General features: G+C 42.8%; 1 protein-coding gene across 1 annotated transcript; it reads left to right on the forward strand.

Moving 5' to 3' along the window:
* Positions 1-9527: 9527 nt before the first annotated feature.
* On the forward strand, positions 9528-10205 carry LOC110608310. Its single transcript, XM_021747532.1, has 2 exons — positions 9528-9723; positions 9835-10205. The coding sequence occupies exons 1-2, from the start codon at positions 9528-9530 to the stop codon at positions 10203-10205; spliced, it is 567 nt and encodes a 188-aa protein (XP_021603224.1).
* The last annotated feature ends 1116 nt before the right edge of the window (positions 10206-11321 follow it).

The following is an 11321-nucleotide window of genomic DNA, read 5'->3' on the forward strand; positions in this document are numbered from 1 at the left end:
CTGGATTTTCCTCCAAAGTTGTTTTCATTCAAAAACTCATTTCCTCTTTACTTAAAATCGTCAAAAACATTAAGACATTTCACGAAAACATGGTTTTACCCTTCTAGAGGTCTCCGACATCCGAGATTCCACCGGACGGTAGGAATTCTGATACCGGAGTCTAGCCGGGTATTACAGTGGTGGTATTGTTGGCTTTCTTTCTTCTGAAGACACGCTCGTGGCGTGGTGTTACTGGACCTGCAGGTGCAATGGAAAAAATATCCCCCACTTTGCAAAGCAACCCCATGTCATCTAATGTGCGTAGGTCTAAGGGGGTTGTTTTGGGGGTGGGGGAAAGGTCAGTATGTGCTGGGTGCAATAATTTGAGGTTCACTGCAATAGCAGTGATCAAAGGGCCAAAAATCAGAGGCCTGTGGTATTGAATGATGTTGGATATTTGGGTGGCAACGCAATATCCAAGATGGATTTTTCTGTGAGTGTGCATGCACCAAAGAATATATAACTCAGTTTTGGTCAGGATGTTAGAAGCATCCTTCCTCCCAGAAAATGTATAAGCCAGAAATCTGTGGATGTATTTCAGACTGGGGTTGCTGAGGTATAAGTCCTTGGACCTGGTGGGTGAGTATGTGTCTGGGGGATTATCACTTAACTCCAAGTATGCAGAACTTGGGTTGAACTCAGCAGGGAAGTCCCAAGTGGACTGGGGGCATTCACAGCCCATGGCATTGCTAAATTCCTGCAGGGACAAGCGAAATCGCTGTCCCAATAATCTGAACCCCACTGTGCTTTGTGTGTGCAGGTTGTGCATGGCAGGTCTGTTAAAATAAAATGTGGTGAAGAACTCTTGTGTGAGTTCAAGGAATGAGGGCATGCGAAGGAAGAAGAATTTTTCCCAACCAACAGCAGAAATGAGGGAGCATACCTGATTCTGGAGTCTCAGTGCGCGAAGGGTGCCATGATGGATGTACTTACCTGGATGATATGGAAGAGATGATATTTTGGCGAGCCCGGTCTGCTCAGAAATTTTGTTGAATTTCAGGGCCTGAGTGATGTGATCAGGGCATGTTGGTCTGGGCAGATCGCTGGGCAAATCGCTCGGCATATCACTGGGCGCATCAGTTGGCAAGTCAGAGGGCAAGTCAGTGGGCGTATCAGTGGGCAAATCGCTGGGCATAGCGCTTGGCACATTACTGGGCATAGTGCTGGGCGTATCTGGGCGCACCACTTTTTTTGTGTCCTGCGGGATGTATGGAAATGGCAGTCTCTGTGTCTTGTTCTGGGTGTGACGGTGAGGGTGGTGACGGCGTTCTTGGCCGTTTCTTTCCATGGCCGGAAGAAGTGGTGGCTTCTGGTGGCGTTTCGCCTGCAGGGTTTGCTGTCGGGGCTATTGGGGATGTGGATGCTGGAGGTGGTGTCGGCGTCCTTGGCCGTTTCTTTTGCCGGCGATATGTCTGGACGGCCGGTGAGTCGGTGTGTCCTGATGCTGTTCCCGTAGCCGGTGGCGTTTCGGTGCTGGTGTGGACTGGTGGTGCGTCCCATGTTTCGTCATCACTGTCAGAGGGATTGGGTGGTCTCGGTAGCCCTAATTTCTTCCACATGAATGGTCCGCCGGTGGCCTTCCTCTTGATTCGGACCATGGTGGTCTTGAGTTCGCCGGTGGGTGAGTGGTGGTTGGAGAAGAAAATCTTGAAGAAGAAGAGATGAAAACAGTAAATTGAGTAAAAAGTAAAAAAATAAGAGAAAATATACTTAAGAGTGATTTGGGTAGGTGAACTGCCTTGATCATTTAATGTTGGCTCTTTGGATTCTTGACAGGGTGATTTGAGCAGTGATTTGGGCAAATCACTGCCCCGATCACTTTCTTCCTTGCTGTTGCTTGGCTGGTACTGTTCACGTGACTGTTCACGCCTTTCCTGATGATGTGCTTGATTTGGTGATTTGGCTTGTAATTTGGTCAAATCACCTGGGCAAATCACTTCTTTGGTGCAACTGCCTGATTGATCGTGTTTTGTTCCTGTCGATGTGGCCTGTCGATTTGGGCAAATCACTGCCCCAATCACTTGATACTACTCTACAGTCAGGTGATATGCCCAGTGATTTGGGCAAATCACTCCGGTGATTTGGGCAAATCACCACATCTGGGCTGCCTCCCAGTAGAACCTTGTTTTCTGTCTTGGGCTGGACTTCAGTGTCTTGCTCAGCAGTCTTGGGAAGGGGGATCCAAGGGAACCTCCTCCACAACATGAATAGTAAAACCTTCATAGAATCTCTTCAAACGATGCCCATTAACTTTGAAAACTTTGCTTGTTTGTGGGCTCCGTATGTCAACAGCTCCATGTGGATAGACATGCTCAACCAAGAATGGCCCAATCCACCTAGACCGAAGCTTTCCAGGGAATAATTTGAACCTGGAATCAAAAAGCAAAACCTTATCACCAACCTGGAAGTGTTTTCTGGAGATGTTTTTGTCATGGAAGGCTTTGGTCCTTGCTTTATAATCCAATGAGGCTTCATATGCATCACGCCGAATCTCCTCAAGCTCTTGGATTTGCAATTTCCTGTGAACTCCAGCCTCTTTTTCATCAAGATTGCAGCTCTTCACAGCCCAATAGGCTTTGTGTTCAAGTTCCACAGGTAGATGGCATGCTTTCCCATAAATCAGCCTATATGGAGACATTCCAATTGGAGTTTTATATGCTGTTCTATATGCCCATAAGGCATCATTTAGGCGCACACTCCAGTCCTTGCGATTTGGGCAGACCGTTTTCTCCAAAATTGACTTGATCTCCCTATTTGACACTTCAGCCAGCCCATTTGTTTGAGGATGATAGGCGGTAGAGGTTCTATGGATGACATGGTGCTTCTTTAGGAGAGTTTCTACCACCTTGTTGCAAAAATGGGTGCCTCGGTCACTGATTATGGCCTTGGGCAGTCCAAATCTTGAGAAAATGTGGGATTTTACAAAATCACACACTGTTTTTGCATCATCAGCCCTTGTTGCTTTGGCCTCAATCCACTTGGACACATAATCTACAGCAAGAAGTATGTAGGTATTGCCCAAGGAAGGTGGGAATGGTCCCATGAAGTCAATGTCCCATATGTCAAAGATTTCACACACCATGATGGGGGCTTGAGGCATTTTACTTCCATTGCTATGGTTTCCCGTTTGTTGGCATCTTGCACATGACCTACAAAATAAATAAGCATCTCTAAATATGTTAGGCCAAAATAACCCACTTTCAAGAACTTTCAAGGTTGTCTTGCGTGGCCCAAAGTGACCTCCACAGCTGTAAGAGTGGCAGAAAGTTAGGACAGAAGTGATCTCATGGTTTGGGATGCATCTCCTTATGACTTGGTCTGCACAATGCTTCCATAGGTAAGGCTCATCCCACACATAATACCTTGCCTCTTTCTTGATCTTGTCTCTCATATGTTTGGGCAAATCAGTGGGCAAATCACCTATGGCAAGGTAATTAACAATATCAGCATACCATGGTTCCTCTTCTTGGACAGCAAAGAGGTGCTCATCAGGGAAGGTCTCATTGATGGGGCATGTCTCCATCTCGTTCAGAATTCTGCTGAGGTGATCAGCCACAAGGTTCTCCTTTCCTTTCTTGTCGCGGATTTCCAAGTCAAATTCTTGCAACAGCAATATCCATCGCACCAGCCTAGGTTTGGACTCCTTTTTCTTGATTAAATACCTTAGTGCAGCATGATCTGAGTATATAATCACCTTTGTCCCAAGTAGATAGGACCGAAACTTCTCCAATGCAAACACAACAACCAGCAATTCTTTTTCCGTGGTTGAATAATTGCATTATGCAGCATCTAGGGTGCGTGAAGCATAGTGAATAACATGAGGAGAGTTACCTTTACGTTGTCCCAATACTGCACCTACAGCAAAGTTGCTGGCATCACACATGATCTCAAATGGAAGAGTCCAATCAGGTGGCTGGATGACTGGGGCAGAAATCAGCAGTGATTTGATCAAATCAAAAGCTGATTTGCAGCTGCCATCAAAGTTGAATGGTACCTCCTGCTGTAACAACATGCATAAAGGCTGAGTTATTTTGGAAAAATCCTTGATGAACCTCCTATAAAAACCAGCATGTCCAAGGAATGATCTAATCTCCCTAATGCTGGTTGGGTAGGGCAGATTTTTGATGGTGTCAATTTTGGCTTTGTCCACCTCAATCCCTTTTGCTGAAACAATATGGCCTAAGATTAAGCCATGGCTGACCATGAAGTGGCACTTCTCATAGTTGAGAACCAAGTTTGTCTCTAAACACCTTTGAAGTATCTTCTCTAAGTTGGCTAGGCTTTCATTGAATGAGTTGCCATACACCGTAAAGTCATCCATGAAGACTTCAATGATTTTCTCCACATAGTCAGAAAAAATGCTCATCATGCACCTTTGGAAAGTGGCTGGTGCATTGCAAAGACCGAAGGGCATCCTCCTAAATGCGAAGGTGCCAAATGGGCAAGTGAAAGTGGTCTTCTCTTGATCTTCAGGTGCAACGGGGATTTGATAAAATCCCAAATATCCATCGAAGAGGCAGTAATGACTTTTTCCAGCAAGTCTCTCAAGCATTTGGTCCATGAAGGGCAAGGGAAAATGGTCCTTCCTTGTGACTGTGTTGAGCTTCCTGTAGTCCATGCAAACTCTCCACCCATTTTGCACACGAGTGGGTACTAGCTCTCCTTCAGAATTAGGGACAATGGTAATCCCGGTCTTCTTTGGTACCACATGGACGGGACTCACCCACTTACTGTCAGAAATGGGGTAGATTACCCCAATGTCTAGGAGCTTCACTATCTCCTTCTTCACAACCTCCATCATTGGTGGATTCAGCCTTCTTTGTGCCTCACGAACAGGTTTGCACTCATCCTCCATAAGTATCCGATGCATGCATGTTGAGGGTGAGATACCCTTTATGTCCTCCAATGTCCACCCAATTGCCTTCTTGTGCTTCCTCAACACATCCAGGAGCTTTTCCTCTTCTTCTTGGCTGAGCTGGTTGGAAATAATTACTGGAAGTGTATTTCCAGCTCCCAAGTAGGCATATTTGAGGTGGCTAGGCAAGGGTTTCAGTTCTGGTGTAACTGCTGTCTGCTGGTTTTCTGTCTGCTTGTTGTCTGATTTGCCCAGTGATTTGGGCAAATCACTGGTCAAATCACTTTCTGTTAAGTCTGTCTGCTCACTGATTTGGGCAGATTGTCTGGGTGATTTGGGCAGATCGCTGGGCAAATCACCTGTAACCAGCTGTGAACAGTACTCCATCTGGTCTGTCTTGGTGTTGCTGTCCACTTCTTCTCTCCTGCAAAGACCTTCATAAAGTAAGTTTTCTTGATCAAAATCAAAAATTTCTTGGCTTAAATTATCAATTATATCAAGGCCATAAACAGGAGAAACATCATTGGGGAATTTCATGGCATCATAAACATTAAATTTTATAACTTCCCCTTCAAACTCCATGGTCAATGTGCCATCATGCACATCAATTTTTGTTCTTGCTGTGCTCAAGAATGGTCTCCCAAGTAAGATATCAGAGGTGGTGTTGCTCTTATCTTCCTCCATGTCAATGACGTAAAAATCAGCTGGGAAGACTAGTTGGTCCACTTGTACTAACACATCTTCAAGCACTCCTTTAGGGTAGACAATGGATCGGTCAGCCAATTGGATTATGATGCTGGTGCCCTTGAGTGTACCTGCATTCAACAAGTTAAAAATAGAAAGGGGTATGACATTAATTGAGGCTCCAAGGTCACACATGGCCTTCTTTATTCCCACATTGCCTATCTTGCATGAAACTGCAAACATCCCTCTATCCTTGCATTTGACTGGAAGTTTCCTTTGGATGACAGCTGAAACACACTCCCCCACACTTACCTTTTCACGTTCAGCAAGTTTCCTTCGGTTGGTGCATAGCTCTTTGAGAAACTTGGCATACCTTGGAATTTGCTTTACGGCATCAAGTAGGGGTATGTTGATTTCCACTTTGCGAAGTGTCTCCAATATCTCTTTTTCCTCTTTCTCTTTTTGGGACCTTGCAAATCTCTTTGGGAAGGGAGGAGGTACCTTGAATTTCTCCATAAGTTGCTGTTTCTACCTTTGACTGGATTCTGCCTGGTCTGTTGATTTGGGCAGATCACTCTCTGCCTTCTCTGGTGATTTGGGCAAATCACTGCTGGACAGCTCAGTTTGCCCAGCGATCGGGTCAGTTTCTACTAGTGAATTGGGCAAATCACTGCCCTGATCACTTTCTGGCAGAATTTCTTCCATGGCCTGTTTTTGCACTTTTTTAGCCTTGCTGTCTTGCAACTCCTTTCCACTCCTCAATGTGATGGCACTAGCATTTTGCCTTGGATTTATCTCAGTTTGGGAGGGTAGCTTCCCTTGAGACTCATATTTGCTCATTGAAGTGGCCATTTGGCTCACTTGTTTTTCAAGATTTTGCACCGTATTTGCTAAATTCTTCACAATCTCCTCAAGAGGTGCATTGGAGTTCTGAGGTGCAGCTTGAGCTTGATTCCTTTGCTGGTAGCTTGGATATTGATTTCCCCTTGCATAACTGAAATTCGGATGGTCCCTCCAACCTGGATTATAAGTATTTGCATAGGGATCATACCTTCTTTGCCCATTGAAGCCTCCAACAGCATTGACTTGCTGGTCCTCCTCTTGAAGGGAAGGACATAGATCAGTTGGGTGGTTGTTGGCACATATTCCACATGTCTTGGGCTGCTGAATCTGCTGGACTTGTTGGGTTTGACCCACAACAAGGCTACGGACAGCATTGGTGAGTTCAGAAATTTGGGATGCTAAAATGGATGTACTCACCTCATTTACATTCCTTGATGGCAGCTCTTGGTCTCCAAATTGTTGAGAAGCTGCAGCCATGGAGGAAATTAAGTCCCTCATCTCTCGAGGTGATTTTTTTTCAATTGTTCCTCCACAGGCTGCGTCAATAAACTTTCTTTCTGAGGGTAGCAATCCTCTATAGAAGTACTCAATGAGAGATTGGTCAAAAATATCATGCCGAGGGCAGCTTGTGCACAACTTTTTGAACCTCTCCCAGTACTCATACAAGCCTTCAGAGTGCTTTTGCTTTATGCCACTTATTTCTCGACGGATGCCTATGGCTTTTGAGGTTGGGAAGAATTTTCTCAAGAATGCTCTTACCATATCAGCCCATGATGTGATGGGTCCGGGTGGCAAGTAGAATAGCCACTCTTTGGCATAGTCTTCAAGGGAAAAAGGGAAGGCTCTAAGCTTGATATCTTCTTCTGGAATGCCTTGGGGTCTCATGGTTGAGCACACAACATGGAATGCCTTCAAATGCTTGTGAGGATCTTCATTTTCTAGGCCTCTGAATTTAGGAAGGAGATGAATTAGACCTGTCCTTAGCTCGAATGGTGCTGTCAATAGGGGATATTCAATGCATAAGGGTGCTTGATCTCCTGCTGGTTCAGCTAACTCTCCGAGAGTTCTTTCCCGTGGCTGAGGTGCTTGAATGGGCACGTTTTCAGCTTGTATTTCAGCTTCTACATGTGCAGCAGGTGGTGCTGCCATTGCTGGATTTTCTGCCATAACTAGAAATTTAGTTTCTGGTGTAAATTCTGCTGTAGCAGGTGCGGTGGTGGAAGTTTCTGCTGGTGCAGAAATTTCTTCAGCAGGGGCAGTAGGTGGTCTGTGAGGTGGAGTTGTTGATGAAGATGGCTTTGAGCCTTGGTTCCTCAAATTTGCTTGCTTCCTTAAGCTCTTGGCAGCTTTCTCAATCTCCGGATCGTAAAGAAGAGTGTCTTTACGGCCAGACCTGGTCATAAAGGGAAAATACGTTAGTTTTAATCAATTCCCCGGCAACGGCGCCAATTTTTGATAAGCGGTTGTCGAAGCCGTCAAAAATAAACCTATTATCAATCAACAAATAAATTTGCAGATAGTGGCAATAGGGTCGAACCACAGGGAATTGACACCAAGTATCTTCCTAATAATGACTAAGGCAAGTAATAACAAATAAGTAAAAGAGGGGGGTTTGTTTTGATGAGTTAAAATCTAAAAGCAAAAGAGAACAATAATTTAAATAAGTGAGAATATCAATGGGAAAGAGATTCTAGCTGAAGTGTGAGCCTAATTCAGTTTGTTCAGAATTGATCATTGATTATTAAAAACTCCTATTTGATTTCAATAAATCAGTTTTGGTTGTGGAAGACGCTTCTCACAATCCAAATTCCTCCTTAGTTCTAGTTTGATTAGGAAACATTTGCTAATCAAACACTGATCAACAAGTTGCCAAGGAACGTCCTTGGGGCATTTAGCATCGAACAACCGTTGATCGCATTAAGACTTAGAGAAACCCAATTCTATCCTTGCCAACCGCGTGGTCAAGGCTAGGTTATGCAATTGATTATATTTATGTTCAAACAATTTAAGCAATTACGGACCTGAATCATTCAAACAATTTATCACTTAAGCAATTTAAAAGCAATGTGCCCTTATTGATTCTAAAAGCAAAGTAATAATTATGGAAAAGATCAGATTGCATAAATATTGAAACAAACAAGAGTTCAACAATGGAGTATTAAACCTCCCAATTCATCACAAATCTGAATATTCTCAACTTCAACTAGAAAAGAATGAATTTAGCCACTCATGGTGACTAAAATACACAAAAGATGAAAAGAAAGGAGAAAGAAAGAAGCTGCAGAGTTTCTGGTGAGAGGAGAAGATGCTGAGTAGTTGATCAGAAGATGCCCCTTGCTGGTTTGGAGGTTGCTCTTTTATAGCTGAAGAATTCCATCCTTCTAGGGTTTTGAAATCCCTTTTTAATTTGGCTTGTGATTTCTCTTTTGATGTTGAATTTAATTGCAACTCGAATTCCTCAAGTGAGAGACTCTTTCGTGGCTCTTGGAATTGTTTTGGTAGTGATTGTGTTGGATTTGGACTTCTGAAAACTCAAAATTCGGTTTCCTGAACAATTTCCCGCTCTGCTGTATTTTCTGCTGTCATTGTGATCGGGGTAGTGATTTGGGCAAATCACTGGTCCAATCACTTTCTGCAAGTCTGTGCTATCTCTGCTAGTGATCTGGGCAGTTTCTGCGAGTGATTTGGGCAAATCACTGACCCAATCACTTTTCCTGTTGCCTCCAGGTTTCTGCTTCAGCTTGATTTGGGCAGTGATTTGGGCAAATCACTGATCCAATCACTTTTCTGTCATTTTTCTCCATCTTTTCAATTTCTTCCTTTTCTACAAAACCATAACAAAAACACAATTTAAGCTAGGAAAATGTGTAAATAAACAGTAAATAATATATTAAAAACATGGTTAAATTATGCTTGATCACCTTCGAGCTCAAACAACTTCTCAATCAAAGCCGCATATAAGTTCTTGGCCAATCTAGAGGACATGCAAACACACACTAGATGGAAAGCCATATGGAAGTGGAAAGGGCTGCAGAGAATAAAAACTTTCCTATGGATTGTACTGACCAACCAAGAACAAGTTAGGTGACACCTAAGCGCATCCAACATGTACAGTATTTGCAACAGGGAAGTAGAATCCCCTATGCATGCTTTGCGTGATTGCAACTTAGCTAAATCCTTGTGGACTAAATTTCTCTTTGTGGAAGCAGGAACCAAACTTTTTGACACACAACTTCAAGTGAAGGACTGGATAATGCGCAACATTGAAAGCAATCAAGTGCAAGTCAAAGAAATCAACTGGCGTCTCTTGTTCAGTGTCATTTGCTAAAAAATCTAGTCATGGAACAATGACAATATTTTCAGAGGAAGCAATGTCTAACCATACCAATGATGTTCAATCATCATGGCCACAGTGAAGGAGTTCCAAGCTGCTATATCCAAAGTGCCAAGCCTCTTGGTGGAGGACAGTGACAACATTACATGCATGGTTTGGAAGCCACTAGAAGTAGGCAGCCTAAAAATCAACAAGGATGGGTCTTGGAGAAGAGCTTCTCGAAGAGGGTTTGGAGGTGGCCTCGTCAGAGACTCCAAAGATGACTGGATTCAAGGCTTCATAGCATCCTTTAGACACACAAGAATTATGAGAGCAAAAGTGTGGGCTATCTTTGAAGGATTGAAATTGGGCCAAACTCTACCGGCTAAGAAAATTATTCTGGAAACAAATTCAGTGGAAGATTTAGAGATCATCACTAGCAAAGTGCAAATATCAGCTGAGCTTGAATAAGTGACACATGCTATTCGTTGGAGTCACAATAGTAGTAAACATGTAATGATTTGCCATATACACAGAATGGCCAATAAAGGAGCTAATTGGTTGGCCAGGACAACCCACTCAAAACCAGTTGCTTTCCAGTTGATCAAGGACATGCTAGAAGGCCTGGAACATATTCAGAGTCAAGATCCTAGTTGCTTTAGTTAAGCTATAGGCTCTTCCCTTACTTACCAAAAAAAAAAGAAGGGGTCACCAGCATAAAACATTTTCTCATCAAGCAATTTTAGATCTACAAAAAAAAAAAGTAACCCAAAAGCCATATACACCATCCCATGAAGGAGAAGAGACAGACCACCACTTGGGAGGCAAAAGGAAGCAAAGTCCTTCTTGTGCAACGATAATAAAAGCTAACGAAAAGTAACACTAGCTTTAGGAACTTATAAGAACCTAGGAGTGTGGTTAATTTATGAATCTATGCCTTCAATAAGAAGGCCAACTAAATGGGAAAATTCTGAATATGTCTATTATATTAATCATGATACTTAGATTAGATAGAATCCATGGAATAATGCTTTCTCTGTAAGGAAACCTAGAGATCACTGCAATCCAAAAATTACGCAGTGAAAAAATAAAAGATCTATGTTTTCCCTTTCAAGATCCGAGTGCTTCGTTTAATTCGAAAGGAATGACAAAAAAACTAACCTTTTAGACTTGACGAAAAGAAATTGTTCCGGACTAACTGTGCTGCTTCTGAAACGGACATCCACAATAGTATCCACATGAACGTTTCCGTCGGGAGTGCTAGTTCTCTCAACGGATGGGTTAGCTATGTGCTCCCAATCTGCAATCCAGAAAAATGATCACCAAAAAACCTTCTCTAACACAAAGGTATTTTATGATCACTTATTTTTCTCCGTTTTTCCACACTTCTTTTCGTAAAAGAGTTGTGTTTTTTTTTCTAACTATCACAATCTCGCAGATACAAATATATTTAGGTGATAAGTCTTTTTCAAAAGAAAATGAAAAAAATCCTATTTATCTTATAATAACAAATAATTAATATTAATAATAATAACATCTTCATTATTATTAATTAAACTAACATACTCTTAGTTCATTAATATGACA

This window comes from Manihot esculenta, chromosome 17 (genome assembly GCF_001659605.2).
Source record: "Manihot esculenta cultivar AM560-2 chromosome 17, M.esculenta_v8, whole genome shotgun sequence".
Classification (NCBI taxonomy): domain Eukaryota; kingdom Viridiplantae; phylum Streptophyta; class Magnoliopsida; order Malpighiales; family Euphorbiaceae; genus Manihot; species Manihot esculenta.

Coding starts and splice junctions, on each gene's coding strand:
- LOC110608310 (XM_021747532.1), top strand. CDS start 9,528: ATGTACAGTATTTGCAACAGGGAAGTAGAATCCCCTATGCATGCTTTG. Junction 9,724..9,834: donor AGTCAAAGAAATCAACTGGC/GTCTCTTGTTCA, acceptor TCATGGCCACAG/TGAAGGAGTTCCAAGCTGCT.